This window comes from Neoarius graeffei, chromosome 20 (assembly GCF_027579695.1).
Source record: "Neoarius graeffei isolate fNeoGra1 chromosome 20, fNeoGra1.pri, whole genome shotgun sequence".
NCBI lineage: Eukaryota > Metazoa > Chordata > Actinopteri > Siluriformes > Ariidae > Neoarius > Neoarius graeffei.
Genome location: NC_083588.1, coordinates 25004774 through 25024063, shown reverse-complemented (window position 1 = coordinate 25024063; position 19290 = coordinate 25004774). Strand labels below are relative to the sequence as shown.

Genomic DNA, 19290 nt, shown 5'->3' with positions numbered 1-19290 from the left:
AAGTTGAAAAAACAATTTTCTTTGTTAAATTACTTTGGACCTCCAATTAAAAGATCCTGATATAAATTTGGTACGTTTCCATTTATTTCTGAAGATATTGTACAGGTTATGCAAAAAATGAAGGGGCGCCAATAATGGTGAGCAGGACTGTATATCTCATCTGGCCTGGGACATACTTGCCAACCCTCCCAATTTCGTCGGGAGGCTCCCGATTTTAACCTCTGTCTCCCGCCTCCTGATCGTATTTGTTAAAAACTGGATAATCTCCCAGTTTTGGGAAATCCCTACCGCCAAGTTAAAAACGCTCCCGATTATGTCCAATCAGAATCGTATGAGAAACACTGCTGATGTCAACTGATTTTTAACAAATCAACGAACAGAACGACAGTCACTTCCGTAATGTAGGATTCACCCAGGCTTTCCGACATTTTTTTTACAAGCAGTCATTCATCATAGCCACTAAACCCAATACCAAACGGCAAAAATATGAATGCAAATACCAGGTTGCATGGGAGAATGAATTTCCATGGGTAAGCAAATGTTCAACCAGCCAGTTACACATTTTAAGGTAAAGATACTTTAAATCAGAATATAATGGACATTTGAGTGTGAAATTAAACTAGTCTTCCATACCATTTCAGAAACAAACTGTACAACTTCTAAAGTGTTTAGTGAAATTTTGCATAACAGAGAATTTCTTTGATAAGTGTGGTAGTGTCTTAGTGCTATTTTGAATTTATGTTTGAAAGTTTTAAGTGAAAGTTTACAAGTGAATTATCTGGAAAGTGATTGATTTTGATAGAGTTTTGAGGTTTTAAGTGAAAGATTACTAGTGAGTGTATTTTGGTAGTACTAAAATTTTGCATTCAAGTGAATTTCTTTGTGGAGTATATTTTGATAGTATGGTAGTATTTATAGTGCCATTTTTGAATTTTGTTTGAAAACTTTCAGTCAAAGTTTGCAAATGAGCAAATTCCTTTGATGCATTCCGATAGGATTTGGATAGTATTTCTAGTGCTTTTTAAAAATTCTGTTGGAAAGTGTTTAGTGAGAGAGATGCATTTTAGTAGTACTAAGACAGTGCAGTATTTATTTAATTGAATTGTTACTATTTTGGTTAAATCTTATTAAAATTTAATTTATATGACATAGTTCTCTGTATTTTTACGAGCTTACAGAAGGAAAACACATTTGATGCAATCCAATAATACTTTCATTCACTGTGACTATTTTAAGAAATTATAAACATTCTTCTAAAGCATCACTTGTGTTATTTTCTGTGGGTCTCTGTATGTATACAATATTCAGGCATGAGATTTTTCAGCTAAAAATCTGATTTAAGACTTCCCTTTCATTGTTATTATATTAAAATTCAAGACGAGTATTATTTCAGATTTTTCACTCTGAGCTATCTCATGCCTGATACATGAATCCCATAACCTATAGTAATTGATAGAGCAATATCAACAATTCAAAAACCCTTTAATTGTATAAATTTCAAATGGTTTGCAATTAATTGGGATCCACTTTTTATCGTTTCAACCGTGCATCATACCCTCGTCCAACTGAAAATGTCATTCATGCACTTTTCTCCCCCATGAGAATTTTGAAAAGTTGGCAAGTATGCTGGGAGCACCTTGGGATCCCCCAGGAGGAACTGGAAAGTGTTGCTGGGAGAGGGATGTCTGGAATACCCTGCTTAGCCTGCTGCCACCATGACCCAATTTCGGATAAGTGGAAGAAAGTGGACAGATGGACATTCTTACCATCAAATACTTTTATTCCACATTTTGTTGCTTTTTTGTGGGGGTGGGGGGTTGTTTTGGAGTAGTTTTTATTTCGTTTGGATGTTTGCTATTATTTTGAAGTTGACCACATGAAAATTAAAGTTGGGTACCCTGATTGATTTAACACACACAACATATAACAGTGTGTGGAGTTGTGAAAAATTGAGTTTGAAGTACCCTAGATCTATGTAAACTTTTGCCCTCAACTATAATATTGCATATTTAGCTACAGAAAGCTGATTTCTGCTATTTCTGTATTGTACAAATAAACTACTGTTTATGCCAGTGGGGGGAAAACATTAAAATAGATTCATACTGTTTAGATGCCTTACATATTGTAAACTTTTCAGGTGTTGAATCGTAGAAACAATTTTCTTCGTTCCGAAACAAAAACACAAGAGAAAGAGGACACTGTCAAATGCTCAGTAGAATATTAAAGGATATATGCAGACCCTTTATTTTAAAATAAATGTGAGTGGATATTATCTCCATCCTTGACTCTTGTATGCTGCATAAATGGGAATTAAAAATATATATATTTTTAAGAGTTAAAATCGACCGCAAAGTTGGCATTTGAGCTGCCCTGCTGAGCTAGCCATCCAAGTGCGTGACATCACAGCGTTAAGTAGTTTTAAGGCCAAGGCCTTTTGAGCAATTCCAGCGTTATGGACGTGACACTTGAACTCAAAATGGCAACAAATGACCCAGTGCATGTTTTATTGTCTCCCAGTATTTAAACAGGTGTTGCATATTTTAAGGCTGTACCATACTGGAGAAGTGATAGAACAAGAACAATTCCCATAGTACATCTAGGGCATGCCAGAAAATGCCAATAAAAGATGCGTTATGGATGTGACAGAAAAAGTATCACTTTTCTTGGGTGACTGTACATTTTTATCAAACTCTGTGAAATTGTAAACCTAATGTCGAAATGGAGATATCCATTTGATAGAGGGGTCCAAGGTGAATATTAAAAAAATCTTTGTTTAAAATATTTTGTATTTCATGCAGAGTTTCGGAAGGAAAAGTCAGCGTTATGGATGTGACGAAATTCCGTTATGGATGTGACGTGTCTGAAATAGACATGGCATATGTTTAGAAAATCAGCAATTTAACCACCATAACCCTTTGAAAAACTCTCTAAATATCAGCTAAAACTATCAAAGTTCTTAAATAATATTTAGGATGGCTATTGTTTTGCTGTTTTGTGGATTTTAGCATACATTTCTGTGGCTTGTGGCAATAATATAGAATTGTACATGATCAAAGTTGATTTTAGCTTGGGTTTTACATTATAAGAAAGACAGACTGACAGTGACATATTAGGTTGGTTACAAATTGGTTCAACTTATTCACATCTGTAAAATACAGGCCTAGGTGATATCTCTGGGAATGGTTTTGATGTATTACATGTTGCTTTATTTTTGCATGGTGAGGTTAACATTTACATGGAATTGCCCTTTTACAGCTATAGACCAAAGTCATATAACTAAAAATTTATGGTTAAAGTAATAAATACCGTTACTGACTTGCTCAACTAAGACTGATTTGACGTCATTGATTGTGGGTTGACTCTCATTAAAACAGGATAGGTGTTATAACTTGTGCAACATACATGTACATGCATGCATTTTCACTGATAAAACGTAAAAGGCTAATTAAATAATCAGATGAACTGAGACAATCACATTCTGAAGTAAATTAAATAATCTTATACTGGTAACTTAAACACACAATACAAGTTACATGCATTAATCTAAATACAGGTAAACAACATGTGTTGTTTTTGTTGGTTTTTTTTATCCAAATGAGAGTCGGAGCTTACCCGTCTGTGTTCTCGCTTCTTGAAGGCCGATCTTGTGGCCGATTGTTTTTGAAACAATCTGACTTTCAGTTGTTTGTTCAATTCTCCATTCATTCGCTTCTTCCACGTAAGGGCGAGATGGCAGTAATATCCAGTGGAGGAAATCAGACGGCTGGTCCACTCATTCTCCATATTGACTGCTCCGCCATTACTGCTCAGTTCAGGCAATTACTAAAACCTGGGACGGAACGGGATGTCACCGGTTTTAGCAACAACCGCAGGGAGGTCACTGTTTGGGTGATATGTCATATCCCGTTCCATCCCGGGGTTTACCAACAACCCTCGGCTCACGCTCCAGGAGGACTCGTGCAACTAAACTCACTTTCCTTTTTAAAAATAAATAAATAAATAAATACTTTTTTTTGTAGTTTTATTTAATTGTTGATACTGCACCCTCTTTCAGTACGGGCTTATAGCCAACACTGCTTAACAGATCAGTGGTTTTGTACGAGTCTTCAGTAAAATGTGCAGAGCAGAGGAGAGACCACTTCGTGGGCGCCCAATATGCCCGTGAACTTCTCGCAAAACGCGTCCAAATCTTTAAAGTTTGAACATTCTTAGACCATGAATGCAACGTAAATCCACCTTCTGTCATGTTGCTGTACCTGCCATCTACATGGCATGGCTATAAATTAGCTCAAAATGGAGGATCAGAGTTGCAGTCAGCTGTGTTTTAGTATAGCGGAAATGGTGATGAGACCGATAGACTTCCTGCTGTGACGTTACGGACGTCAAGGTCTTTCACTCAAATCGCTACCTATATAAATCACTTTAATTGTAAAAATTACTATATTAGATTTCTTGTTCATGCTTAAAACTATTTCTATGCCATTTTTAAGGTCTCAAGGCATTTATAAACAAAAGTGAGGCCATGGCTCTGCGTATATGCTTTAAGTACTAATACACTACTACAGTTGACAGTATAAACCCCTATCAAAATAGAGATCTTGACATGTTTATTATTATTAACACCTCCGTTGTTTCTCAATCACATCTTTATGGCCAAGACAGAAAAAAAATTTAAAGTTAAAACACTATCTGTAGCAATCACCTTAGTCTTTTGTTCTTTTTTCTTCTCATGCTTATTTTCTTTCACTTTTACCACCAATGTTAGCATCAGAACAATTAAGTGAGCAGCAAGCTGAGAATCTAATGGCCTGGATGAGGAACTGTCTTGGTGAGAAAGTCACAAATATCAAGGTAAGACAAACGGTTTATTCAGAAATTGTTGTGAACATTAGAACTGAAATGTAACATTTGAATATTGAAAGCATTTGTCTCTGTGCTTTATCAGGTGACCCCTCGTCTGAACACTCACCCTGCCATGATCACAGTGCTGGAGATGGGAGCAGCGCGACATTTTCTTCGTACTCAGCAGCTGGCACGCAGTGTGGAGGAGAGGGCACAAATCCTGCAGCCCACACTGGAGATCAACCCTGGGTAAGAGAAAATGGAGCTGTGGAGGAGGAAGGGTCATTCATAGCTAATTTTGTGCTATTGTGGCCTGTTCAACAGCTCATGCACCTTTTAATAGATTCTCTTTATCTAGTGCTGGATTAACATATCTTCAAAAAATGCGTGTCTGTTTGGCTAGTAGGTTGGCATTAATTTCTTTTCACAAAAACTATTAAGTAGATCCAGGCAGAACCTTTATCTTCGGGCGTCAGTGACTACGGCAATATGTGTAAATATACTACTGCATCTCAAAAAATTTGAATATCGTGAAAAAGTTCATTTTCTTTCATAATTTAATTCAGAAAGGTAAACTCGCATATTCTATATTAACACGCACAGTGAAATATTTCAGTACTTTTTAAATTTTGATTATGGCTTATAAATCATGAAAATCAGAAATCCAGTATCTCAAATTAAAAGAATATTTCCTAAGAACAATCAGAAAAGGATTTACAATACAAACATGTCCAACTGTTGAAAAGTATGTTCATTTATACACTCAATACTTTACCACATCAATGTGGCATGGCATGGAGGTGGTCAGCCTGTGGCACTGCTGAGGTGGTGTTGAAGCCCAGGTTGCTTCGATATCAGCCTTCAGCTCGTCTGTATTTTTGGGTCGGATGTTTCTCATCTTCCTCTTGACAATTCTCTATGGGGTTTGGGTCAGGCAAGTTAGCTGGCCAGTCAAGCACAGTGATATCATGGTTAGCAAACCATTTGGTCGTAGTTTTGGCACTCTGGGCAGGTACGATGTCCTGCTAGAAAAGGAAATTGACATCTCCATAAAGCTCGTCAGCAAATGGAAGCATGAAGTGCACTAAAATCTCCTGGCAGACGACTACATTGACTTGACTTTGGAGTTGATAAAACACAATGGACGAACACCAGCAGATGACATGGCAGCCCAAGTCATCACAGACTGCAGAAACTTCACAGTGGACTTCAAGCACCATGGATTCTGTGCCTCTCCACTCTTCCTCCAGACTTAAGACCTTGATTTCCAAATGAAATGCAAAATTTACTTTCATCTGAAAAGAGGACTTTGGACCACTGAGCAACAGTCTAGTTCCTTCCTTAGCCCAGGTAAGACACTTCTGATGATGTCTCTGGTTTGGCTTGATATTAGGAATACGACAGTTGTAGCCCCTTTCCTGAAGATGTCTGTGATGCACTGACACCAGCCTCAGTCCACTCCTTGTGAAGCTTTCCCGAGTTCTTGAATCGACTTTCCTTGACAATCCTCTCAAGGCTGTGGTCATCCCTGTTGCATGTGCACCTTTGACAGCCAGCCTTTTCAGCAGTGACCTCCTGTGGCTTACCCTCCTTGTGAAGGGTGTCGATGATTGTCTTTTGGACAACTGTCAAGTCAGCAGTTTTCCCCATCATTGTGTTTGCGTGTACTGTACTAGACTGAGAGATGCACAGTATTTATGCTGTTTTACTCAAAATGAAATATTCTCAAAATTTGAGATTGTAGCAACTTTGTGAGTGGTCAATGAGGAACTGGAAACAGGTGCTGCAATTCGAGGAACACTTTCACTTTACTGACACTGTTCAGTGACTTTCACTAATATGTAGGCATATTATACACACAATGGGGTGTCTCACACACTCTCGTTCCTGGCTGTCTGAAAGACACACAGAGACACACATTTAATAGGCAGCCAGTAATTAGACACAGGTGTACCTCGTCACATTACCTGCTGGTTCCACCTGACTCCTTGCCATTCACAGCCAATGCTTGGCCACACCCCCGCTGCCACAAAAAAAAAAAAAAAAATATATATATATATATATATATATATATATATATATATATACACACACACACAGTGGTGCTTGAAAGTTTGTGAACCCTTTAGAATTTTCTATATTTCTGCATAAATATGACCTAAAACATCATCAGATTTTCACACAAGTCCTAAAAGTAGATAAAGAGAACCCAGTTAAACAAATGAGACAAAAATATTATACTTGGTCATTTATTTATTGAGGAAAATGATCCAATATTACATATCTGTGAGTGGGAAAAGTATGTGAACCTTTGCTTTCAGTATCTGGTGTGACCCCCTTGTGCAGCAATAACTGCAACTAAATGTTTCCGGTAACTGTTGATCAGTCCTGCACACCGGCTTGGAGGAATTTTAGCCCATTCCTCCAGACAGAACAGCTTCAACTCTGGGATGTTGGTGGGTTTCCTCACATGAACTGCTCACTTCAGGTCCTTCCACAACATTTTGATTGGATTAAGGTCATGACTTTGACTTGGCCATTCCAAAACATTAACTTTATTCTTCTTTAACCATTCTTTGGTAGAACGACTTGTGTGCTTAGGGTCATTGTCTTGCTACATGACCCACCTTCTCTTGTGATTCAGTTCATGGACAGATGTCCTGACATTTTCCTTTAGAATTCGCTGGTATATTTCAGAATTCATTGTTCCATCGATGCTGGCAAGCTGTCCTGGCCCAGATGCAGCAAAACAGGCCCAAACCATGATACTACCACCACCATGTTTCAAAGATGGGATAAGGTTCTTATGCTGGAATGCAGTGTTTTCCTTTCTCCAAATGTAACACTTCTCATTGAAACCAAAAAGTTCTATTTTGATCTCATCCGTCCACAAAACATTTTTCCAATAGCCTTCTGGCTTGGCCACATGATCTTTAGCAAACTGCAGATGAGCAGCAATGTTCTTTTTGGAGAGCAGTGGCTTTCTCCTTGCAACCCTGCCATGCACACCATTTGTTGTTTAGTGTTCTCCTGATGGTGGACTCATGAACATTAAAATTAGCCAATGTGAGAGAGGCCTTCAGTTGCTTAGAAGTTACCCTGGGGTCCTTTGTGACCTCGCTGACTATTACATGCCTTGCTCTTGGAGTGATCTTTGTTGGTCAACCACTCCTGGGGAGGGCAACAACGGTCTTGAATTTCCTCCATTTGTACACAATCTGTCTGACTGTGGATTGGTGGAGTCCAAACTCTTTAGAGATGGTTTCGTAACCTTTCCCAGCCTGATGAGCATCAGCAGTGCTTTTTCTGAGGTCCTCATAAATCTCCTTTGTTCGTGCCATGATACACTTCCACAAACGTGTGTTGTGAAGCTCAGGCTTTGATAGATCCCTGTTCTTTAAATAAAACAGGGTGCCCACTCACACCTGATTGTCATCCCATTGATTGAAAACAGCTGACTCTAATTTCACCTTCAAATTAACTGCTAATCTTAGAGGTTCACATACTTTTGCTACTCACAGATATGTAATTTTGGATCATTTTCCTCAATAAATAAGTGACCAAGTATAATATTTTTGTCTCATTTGTTTAACTGGGTTCTCTTTATCTACTTTTAGGACTTGTGTGAAAATCTGATGATGTTTTAGGTCAAATTTATGCAGAAATCTACAAAATTCTAAAGGGTTCACAAACTTTCAAGCACCACTGTGTGTGTGTGTGTGTGTGTGTGTGTGTGTGTGTGTGTGTATGTATGTGTATATATATATATATATATGTGTGTGTGTGTGTGTGTGGCAGATCACAGAATCCAGGGACACATGTCTGCCCGGGGGCATTTTGAGTTATTGACAGATTCAGAAAGTACAGTTTCTAACCTTTCCAATGATGCCTTCCATGTGGAGATCTGACAATATTTGAAGAATGTGTGGCCTTTTGAAAGTGTATACTTCTTAAAACAGAAAAGGGAGAAAATCGCCCTCAAAGTTTTCCATCTCAGCTACTCTGGGTGTAGGGTGGGCACATAATGGTGCTTATTTGCATGACATTAAGGAAAGCCCTACCCCCTACTAGCTAGCGCGATACTACTTTCATGTAAACAAAGATCACCACGTCAATTTTCCTTCCATGCAAAGTATGCCCAACACAATTATGAAGTACAAAAATAAGTCCTAAAGTATACTTTAACGTTTTGTGGTTGAAAAATTACTCACACCGTAAGAAAGATAGATAGCACGATGATGACACAACTAACACAACACTAGTTTCATGTAAAGCCTCAGTCACAACCGGCCGTATGTGCTCCTACAGCCGGTCTACATGCAAGAAACGCACGGAGAGCGCGCATGAAACGCACGAGCGCGCGCGTGTGAAAAGCACGAGAGCGCGCGTGTGATGTGCTGATTTTCGAGCCGCAGACCAGCCGCAGAGGTTCTTTGTCATGTCAAACAAACTCTACGGGCGCTTACGTTTTTTTCAGGTTGCAAGACAAACTTATGGCCAACGCGCGTCTTTCTCCATGAAAAAAAAAAGCAGCGATTTGGGAAACGCCAAAAATCACACGGCCAAAAAATCGTACGTCCGGTTGTGACCTACAGTAGGCTTAACCAAACCACAACACTCTCCGTTACATGCAAAAATAACCACACAGCCTTAGATTAATAAACTTACCCCATCAGAAAGAGAAACAGCGCCTTGCACACACCAATGGCTCCGATGGAATGTAATCCTAGAATGGTCCGTGTATCATCCGATCATTCAAGTATTCCATTCAATCTGGAAAACGAGGTTGCGGGTTTTTTTTGCTAGAAATGGTCATCTCCGATGTAAATACCGTGTGTCTGTTTGCTTCGCGGTGTGTCAGCTCCTCTGCACTCTGTTTAGCTTGCTCATTCCATAGTGAAATCACACGCCTGTATGCATTTAAGTAGCCATGCGCTCAGCCCGTATCATACAGCTGATTCGCGGAAAAAAAAAACAAAAGACTTAAATCATGTGAATGGCCCATATGGTAATTTACCCACACCCCCCAGCAGGCTACAGTCCTGACAAAAACGAGACAATTTGCAACAAAAAATGTATGCTTTTCCAACAAAACAATCTATTATCTGAAATACTGATTGCATTCTTCAAGATCTCAACTTGCACATGATGGAAAAAAACAAAAATCACAAATTTCGAAAAAAAATGCTTGTTTTGCGATTATCTCGGATTCGTTTCGGCCGACATGTGTCCCTGGATTCGGTGAGGGGTCACATATATATATATATATATATATATATATATATATATATATATATATATATATATATATTAGTGCTGTCAAGCGATTAAAATATTTAATCGCGATTAATGTTGCGACTGTCATAGTTAACTTGCGATTAATCGCACATTTTTGTCACATGAAAAACCATTGTAATTCTCTTATCAGCATAAAGTGAATGGGCTTGCTCACCGTTTGAACTACAGGGGTACTCGGGGGATCCGAGATCCCCTGAAACAGACATGAGATCCCTTGAAAACATGATTTGGGAAATGTTGGGGGGTCTCTAAAATATTGGCAAAATGATGTTTATTGACACAGCAATCGTGTGTAACGGGAAGCATTTGTATATCCGAAGTGAACGCGCGATGGAGAGCCGCGCTCTGAGACAAGCGCAAGCACCCCCCCCCCAAGGGAAAAAAAGGGACCCCCCGAAAATATCGGCATAGTTCGAACACTGGTTGTACCAATGTTTTTTTTTTTTTTTATTGCAGAGCATAACACGTCTTGTCACAGCCACTGCAAAGTGGGGCTGGAGCCACTGATGGGAAAACGAAACCTAAGCCGAGCACCGTGGCTCTTCGGGGGAGGGCAGAGGACTCTGGCTGTGTGGGGCGTGGCATTACAGTCTAGCTGCTATCGTTTTTCTGAGCAAAGTCTCTGTTCCAAGTTCCTGGCAGTTTCAAAAGCTTATGAAAAACCTACATCATGTCACAGAGCGTTAATCTCGCGATAAAAAAATTATCGCCATTAAAATTGAGTCAAGTTAACGCATTAATAACGCGACATTTTTGACAGCACTAATATATATATATATATTTTTTTTTTTTAGTTTTTGCACTGTAGGCCATCTCATCTCAGTCAGTGCGTTTACATGCACATCCAAATCGAGCTACTGTCGGTAATCGAGCTAAGGGTCCCAGCAGGGGTGCCAGAGAAATCCAATCCTACATGCACACAAGGAAATCGAGCTATTGTGTGAGGTACATTGTGCACCCGAGCCACAGGTGGCGCTACACGCCCCATCGTGTTGGTACACTTCCGGTTGTCGTCATGAAGAAGAGCTATTCAAGAGTATAAACAAAGTTATCAGTTCCGTGTTCACAAGAAGAACGACTACGAGGACAGCAACATCGAGATATATATATATATATTCTACTCCTTAAGCTGAATGAGCATGAACTCTATCTCCTCATTGCTCCAGAAGTGCACGTTTCTACTACTGTTGTCATGCCGACTGAGGCTGTTGTGTTTCCCGCTTGTGGTCTCGTCACTTCCGGAAGGGGCAGTGATGAAGTAAGTAGCTCGACTACGTAGCCCGATAGGGTTTACATGCACTAAGTAGCTCGGCTACAATCGCATAATCTAGGTCGCGTAGCTTGATACGAGAAATCCAGTTCGGTTCGATTTCAGCTGAGCTAAGGTGTTTCCATGGCATTTAGAACTTCGATTTCAGTCGAGCTACGGCAGAAATTCGATTTTCTCTATGTGCATGTAAACGCACTGATTATCTCTAGCCGCTTTATCCTGTTCTACAGGGTCGCAGGCAAGCTGGAGCCTATCAAAATAGAAAAATGCTTGAAACATTTTAGTTTGTGTAATGAGTCTCTAGAATATATTAAATTTTCACTTTCTTAAATAACTGATGGAAAATTTTCAAGTTTTTCATGATATTCTAATTGTTTGAGATGTACTAGTACAGCAAGAGCGATACACCAGCATGTCTGAGAATTGATGCAAGAGAATCCTAACAGATACTTCATCCATGCCATATCACCTTCAGTTTCTTACAAAAAGTCTCTGTCCTGATGATGACATGGACAACATACTGGCAGTAATAGGACTATTTTGAATTTGAACACTGCCCTGTTTAAAGTTTAACTAATATTTGGTGATTTTTTTTTTTTTAGACACTGCTTAGACTGGCTTAAATCATATACACAGAGCCATGGCCTCACTTTTGTTTATAAATGCCTTGAGACCTCAAGAATGGCACAGGAATAGTTTTGAGCATTAACAATAAATCTAATATAGTAATTTTTATGATTAAAGTGATTTATATAGGTAGCGGTCTGAGTGAATGACCTTGACGTCTGTAACATCACAACAGGAAGTCAGTCTCATCGCCATTTCCGCTATACTAAAACACAGAGCTGACTGCAACTCCGATCCTCCATTTTGAGCTAATTTATCGCCATGCCACGTAGATGTGTTGCTGCACCTGCCAGCAACATGACAGAAGGTGGATTTACGTTGCATTCGTGGTCCAAGAATGTTCAAACTGCAAAAATTTGGATGCGTTTTGCGAGAAGTTCATGTGCACATTGGACGCCTATGAAGTGGTCTTTCCTCTGCTCTGCACGTTTTACTGAGGACTCGTACGAAGCCTCTGATCTGTTGAGGAGTGTTGGCTATAAGCCCGTATTGAAAGAGGGTGCAGTATCAACAATTAAAGAAAACTACAAGAAAAGGAAAGTATTTTTATTTTTTAATTTTTTTTAAAAGCAAAGTTCAGTTGTACCAATCCTCCCAGAGTGAGCCGAGGGTTGTTGCTAAAACCCGGGATGGAACGGGACATGACGTATCACTCGGGCAGTGACCTCCCCACAGTTGTTGCTAAAACCGGTGACGTTCCGTTCCGTCCCAGGTTTTAGTAATTGCCTGAGCCGAGCAGTAATGGCGGAGTACTCCGTATGGACAAAATAGAGAAGGAGTGGACCCGGCTGTCTTTATTTCTACACTGGATATTGCTGCCATCTCGCCCTTATGTAGAAGAAGTGAATGAACAGCGAACTGAACGAACAACTGAAAATCAGATTGTTTCAAAACAATCGGCCACAAGGTCGGCCTTCAAGAAGCGAGAACACAGATGGATAAGCTCTGACACTCATTTGGATAAAAAACCCCAACAAACACGTTGTTTAACTGCATTTAGATTAATTCCTGTAACTTGTATTGTGTATTTAAGTTACCAGTATAAGATTATTTAATTTGGTTTAGAATGTGATTGTCTCAGTTCATCTGATTATTTAATTAATAACTGGGGCTGTGGAAGTTCAGAGAGGGACAAGAAGAAACTTAATAAACTGGTCAGAAGGGCTGGCTCAGTCTTGGACTGTCCTCTGGACTCCATTGAGGTGGTGGGTGAGAGGAGGATGTTAGCCAAGCTGACCTCAATTGTGGATAACCCCTCTCACCCCCTACATGAGGCTGTGGGGGCTTTAAGCAGCTCTTTTAGTAGTAGACTGCTACACCCACGGTGTAAGAAGAAGAGGTACCACAAGTCATTCATACCTGCTGCTGTCAGACTGTATAACACCCACAACTTGTAACATAGCACCAATAACCTGTTTGTCGTTTAATTTGCACTACTTCACCACTACTACCTCTGCCATCTCTCATCGATGCAATTATTATGTGCAATAATATAGGCCCTAAACTATTTTTATTCATACTTATTATTTATATATAAATATTATTTATGTATATGTGTGTGTGTATATATACAGAGTCTACCTGTAATGTGCAATTTTTCCAAGCCTCTCAATAAGGCAATTTTTCTATACTTTTTCACGGTAGATAATGCAAATAGCCCTCTGTATTTAATCCTTCGTTTGTCTAATTTTTATTTCAGTTTTATTTGTTATCTGTTTGACATTTTCTTGCTACTGTAGCACGTGAATTTCCCCGATGTGGGATGAATAAAGTGAATCTAATTTAATCTAATCTAATTAGCCTTTTACGTTTTATCAGTGAAAATGCATGCATGTACATGTATGTTGCATAAGTTATAACACCTATCCTGTTTTAATGAGAGTCAGCCCACAATCAATGAAGTCAAATCAGTCTTAGTTGAGCAAGTCGGTAACGGTATTTCTTACTTTCACCATAAATTTTTATTTATATGACTTTGGTCTATAGCTGTAAAAGGCCTTGGCCTTAAAACTGGTTATTGCAGTGACATCACGCACTCCGGCATGGCTGGCTCAGCGGGGCAGCTCGAATGCCAACTTTGCAGTCAATTTTAACTCTCAAAAATATATATGTATTATTTTTATTCCCATTTATGCAGCATACAAGACTCAAGGATGGATATACTATCCACTCAGAAATGTATTTTAAAATAAAGATTCTGCGTATCTGCTTTAAAGGAACAGTCCACTGTATTTCCATAATGAAATATGCTCTTATCTGAATTGAGACGAGCTGCTCCGTACCTGTCCGAGCTTTGCGCGACCTCCCAGTCAGTCAGACGCAGTCAGACGCGCTGTCACTCCTGTTAGCAATGTAGCTAGGCTCAGTATGGCCAACGGCATTTTTTGGGGCTGTAGTTAGATGCGACCAAACTCTTCCGCGTTTTTCCTGTTTACATAGGTTTATATGACCAGTGATATGAAACAAGTTCAGTTACACAAATTGAAACGTAGCGATTTTTTATGCTATGGAAAGTCCGCACCATAATGACAGGTGTACTAACACCTTCTGCGCGCTTCGGCAGCGCATTGATACGGAGCTCAGATATCAATGCGCTGCCGAAGCGCGCAGAAGGTGTTAGTACTCCTGTCATTATAGTGCGGACTTTCCATAGCATAGAAAATCGCTACGTTTCAATTTGTGTAACTGAACTTGTTTCATATCACTGGTCATATAAACCTATGTAAACAGGAAAAACGCGGAAGAGTTTGGTCGCATCTAACTACAGCCCCAAAAAATACCGTTGGCCATACTGAGCCTAGCTACATTGCTAACAGGAGTGACCGCGCGTCTGACTGCGTCTGACTGACTGGGAGGTCGCGCAAAGCTCGGACAGGTACGGAGCAGCTCGTCTCAATTCAGATAAGAGCATATTTCATTATGGAAATACAGTGGACTGTTCCTTTAATGTACAAGCAACAATGGAGTTAAAAAGAATAGCATTTCTTAAGTCGGTGTTGTGTATGCTTTAATTCAGTTAACTCCAATTTTATCAGTGTAGCACCTTTAACAATGGACATTGTCACAAAGGTTTACAAAATTCTGTGTGTTGATTTTATCTTATCAACTCTGTTACAGCTACAAATTTCAGTTAATATTAAGTTAGTAGAAACAAATTATTTCTATGGTGTATTATCTGGAAGGGGAGGGGTGTATGTGTGTCTCGTGTGTGTGTGTGTGTGGGTGGGTGGTAAAGATTTGCAGGGCTCGAAATTCGCGGTGGTCTGGTCACCCGAGGCGACTTAATTTTTCATTTGGCGGGTAATTCCTGTCAGTAGCCAGCCCGGCTGGCTAGTTGAAAATAAAAAATATATATGAAGCGAAGATTCAGACACACTGTCAACTAAAGCCACCACATATTAAGCGCGTGCCGTGTCTGTGTTAATCGATGTGTTTATCGGCAGGATGGAAAATACCGAAGAATTCTGAATCATATCGCGTATGAGTCGGGCTGTCGTTTTTTTTCACTACTGCGCATGCATACCGTATAACACATCTCATTGAATATCGCGGTAATCACGTGTAGTATTGGACCAGGTGGGTGGAGCACAGAAGCACTGCAGGCCAGAACTGAGTTCTCAATGAACTATTTATTGCTAGCTTTTCAGCCTTTTATCACTTCCCAGCTGCGCACGCACGCACGCGCACGCACATGTGTTCTGGTTGGAGAGAGCTCCCTTTCTCTGCTCTCCTCTCCTTTTAAAGGGTGCGGTCACTGGGGAAGATACATAAAAACAGGTTAATCCCCATCAGGTGCAATGATTCCACCACTTACCTTCCCTGACTCCGCCCTCCATTCACAGACCGACGCTTGACCATGCCCCCGCTGCCACATCACGTTATCAAATTCAATAGATGTGGCCACATTATCGTCCATTTAAACACGTTTTTTTTTTTGTTGTTGTTTACATCTACATCTGCCAAAGCTACGTTGCGATGTGGAATTTTCTGAAAGGTGTACAGAAACCGCCAGAGACGGGGACAAAGCGACCTTGGTCTGAAGAGGAGAAATGACAAAGGACTTATAAGCAAATGTGGGAGCAGGGTAGGCCTTGGCTGCAATACGATTTTTATGGAATAATTCATTTTTTTTCAAGTTGATTCCTAGTCAATATGAAGCTCCTAATGCTTTCTCTCTCATAAATTGTTAAATACAGAAAGCATGTTGGACATATTTTGGGTGCTATAGTCATGATAGTAAGTATATTTGCTTTCAATACTCATACACCAAGTTGCCAAGTTTTCCAATATATTATTATTTGTTGATATTATATTATGGTGCTCTGTGTTGTTCTCATTTATGTATTTAACAACAGTATCAAAATACTCGGGTCTTGAAATAAATGCACATTAGTCATGAACAATGGTAACTACTCTCTTTTGCGTTATTTTTGACAGAAGTCAAATTCATACATGAACAAATTTTGGCTAGTTGATTTTCTGTTTGGCTAGTTACTTTGGAAGGTAACTAACCCGGCTGGCTGGTGAAAAAAAAAAAAAATGAATTTCGAGCCCTGGCTAACGGAACCACAAAGTGGGACACTAGGATTTGAATTTTCATGTAGGAAGATATAAATGATGCTGTTAGTTGGCTAAGACCATCCCTCAACAAGATACACTATATTGCCAAAAGTATTTGCTCACCTGCCTTGACTCACATATGAGCTTAAGTGACATCCCATTCCTAATCCATAGGGTTCAATATGATGTCGGTCCACCCTTTGCAGCTAGAACAGCTTCAACTCTTCTGGGAAGGCTGTCCACAAGGTTTAGGAGTGTGTTTATTGACCATTCTTCCAGAAGCGCAATTGTGAGGTCACACACTGATGTTGGACGAGAAGGCCTGGCTCTCAGTCTCCCCTCTAATTCATCCCAAAGGTGTTCTATCGGGTTGAGGTCAGGACTCTGTGCAGGCCAGTCAAGTTCATCCATGTCTTTATGGACCTTGCTTTGTGCACTGGTGCACAGTCATGTTGGAAGAGGAAGGGGCCAGCTCCAAACTGTAAAAACAGTCTGCATGCCTAGGTGCTTGATTTTATACACCTGTGGCCATAGAAGTGATTGGAACACCTGATTCCGATAATTTGGATGGGTGAGCAAATACTTTTGGCAATATAGTGTATATAAGTTTGGTATCCTCATAGTGCAAACACAATAAAGAAAGGCTGCTTTGAGTTTTTAATATCATGACTGTGACAATGCGATGCGGGACTGAACCGCATCACATCATTTCGAAAGACTGCAGCACACTTTTTTACACTTTTAAAAATGGCAATGAAATGTGTTCAGTGGGCTGTTGGGGGGGGGGGCGTGCGGTGGATTTTTTTTTTTTTTTTGCGCATTAGAGGCACATGTTCCAGGCAGTGCAGTGCAATTTTAAAGGCACGTTCATCAAACACACCCATTAATGAAACACTTTCATTAATTTCAACATTGACAAACAAGAATCTTGCATAAACTTGAGTTCCAAGTATAAGAATAATTATCCATCTAGATTAAAAAATAACTAATTCATTATGTTGGTGTAGCTGTTACCTATCGACACTAATGCCAACAAAGATCTTCACACACAATTTTGTTTCACTTGACCGGTACCAGTAAAAGTGCACATCATCACGTGTACATGGTCTATGAATTACAGTGAAGCATGGTTTTGAGAGTATTGAAGTTATAGCCTCAAATCTTTAGGTCATAGTTGAATGGACATCAAATGACGCACACAATTTTCGTCTCAAAATTACTATTTAAAGCACTTGCAACAAAAAAAATTATAAAGTTGTCATTATTGGCACCAAGTTATGAAAAAAAAACAATTAGCAGCAGTAGTTTATTAATGGATGAAGGGAAAGCATTTTGATAACCACGGAAGCCCAATTTTTTTTTTATAAACTCTCTTTATTGAATTTAAACAAAGGACAATAACAACAAAATACATCACATCCCACCCACCCAGCCGCCCCTTACCCCCCATAGACAACTACACAACGCAGATATTAACAAAAAAATAAGTAGTAGTAATGTCAATAATAGTAATTATAGTACAACCCTGATTCCAAAAAAGTTGGGACAAAGTACAAATTGTAAATAAAAACGGAATGCAATAATTTACAAATCTCAAAAACTGATACTGTATTCACAATAGAACATAGACAACATATCAAATGTTGAAAGTGAGACATTTTGAAATTTCATGCCAAATATTGGCTCATTTGAAATTTCATGACAGCAACACATCTCAAAAAAGTTGGGACAGGGGCAATAAGAGGCTGGAAAAGTTAAAGGTACAAAAAAGGAACAGCTGGAGGACCAAATTGCAACTCATTAGGTCAATTGGCAATAGGTTATTAACATGACTGGGTATAAAAAGAGCATCTTGGAGTGGCAGCGGCTCTCAGAAGTAAAGATGGGAAGAGGATCACCAATCCCCCAAATTCTGTGCCGACAAATAGTGGAGCAATATCAGAAAGGAGTTCGACAGTGTAAAATTGCAAAGAGTTTGAACATATCATCATCTACAGTGCATAATATCATCAAAAGATTTAGAGAATCTGGAAGAATCTTTGTGCGTAAGGGTCAAGGCCGGAAAACCATACTGAGCGCCCGTGATCTTCGGGCCCTTAGACGGCACTGCATCACATACAGGCATGCTTCTGTATTGGAAATCACAAAATGGGCTCAGGAATATTTCCAGAGAACATTATCTGTGAACACAATTCACCGTGCCATCCACCATTGCCAGCTAAAACTCTATAGTTCAAAGAAGAAGCCGTATCTAAACATGATCCAGAAGCACAGACGTCTTCTCTGGGCCAAGGCTCATTTAAAATGGACTGTGGCAAAGTGGAAAACTGTTCTGTGGTCAGATGAATCAAAATTTGAAGTTTTTTATGGAAATCAGGGACGCCGTGTCATTCAGACTAAAGAGGAGAAGGACGACCCAAGTTGTTATCAGCGCTCAGTTCAGAAGCCTGCATCTCTGATGGTATGGGGTTGCATTAGTGCGTGTGGCATGGGCAGCTTACACATCTGGAAAGACACCATCAATGCTGAAAGGTATATCCAGGTTCTAGAGCGACATATGCTCCTATCCAGACGATGTCTCTTTCAGGGAAGACCTTGCATTTTCCAATATGACAATGCCAAACCACATATTGCATCAATTACAGCATCATGGCTGCGTAGAAGAAGGGTCCGGGTACTGAACTGACCAGCCT

The 19290-nt window shown here is 39.7% G+C and overlaps 1 protein-coding gene across 5 annotated transcripts in view; it reads left to right on the top strand.

The window, feature by feature from the left end:
• Positions 1–19290, top strand: part of trap1 (TNF receptor-associated protein 1) — a 180997-nt gene that overhangs the window by 124696 nt on the left and 37011 nt on the right. For all 5 annotated transcript variants that reach the window (XM_060901426.1, XM_060901425.1, XM_060901424.1 and 2 more), the window contains 2 exons: positions 4766–4851; positions 4946–5091. In XM_060901426.1, the coding sequence (XP_060757409.1) occupies positions 4766–4851; positions 4946–5091 (232 nt within the window). The remainder of the gene's footprint in view (positions 1–4765; positions 4852–4945; positions 5092–19290) is intronic.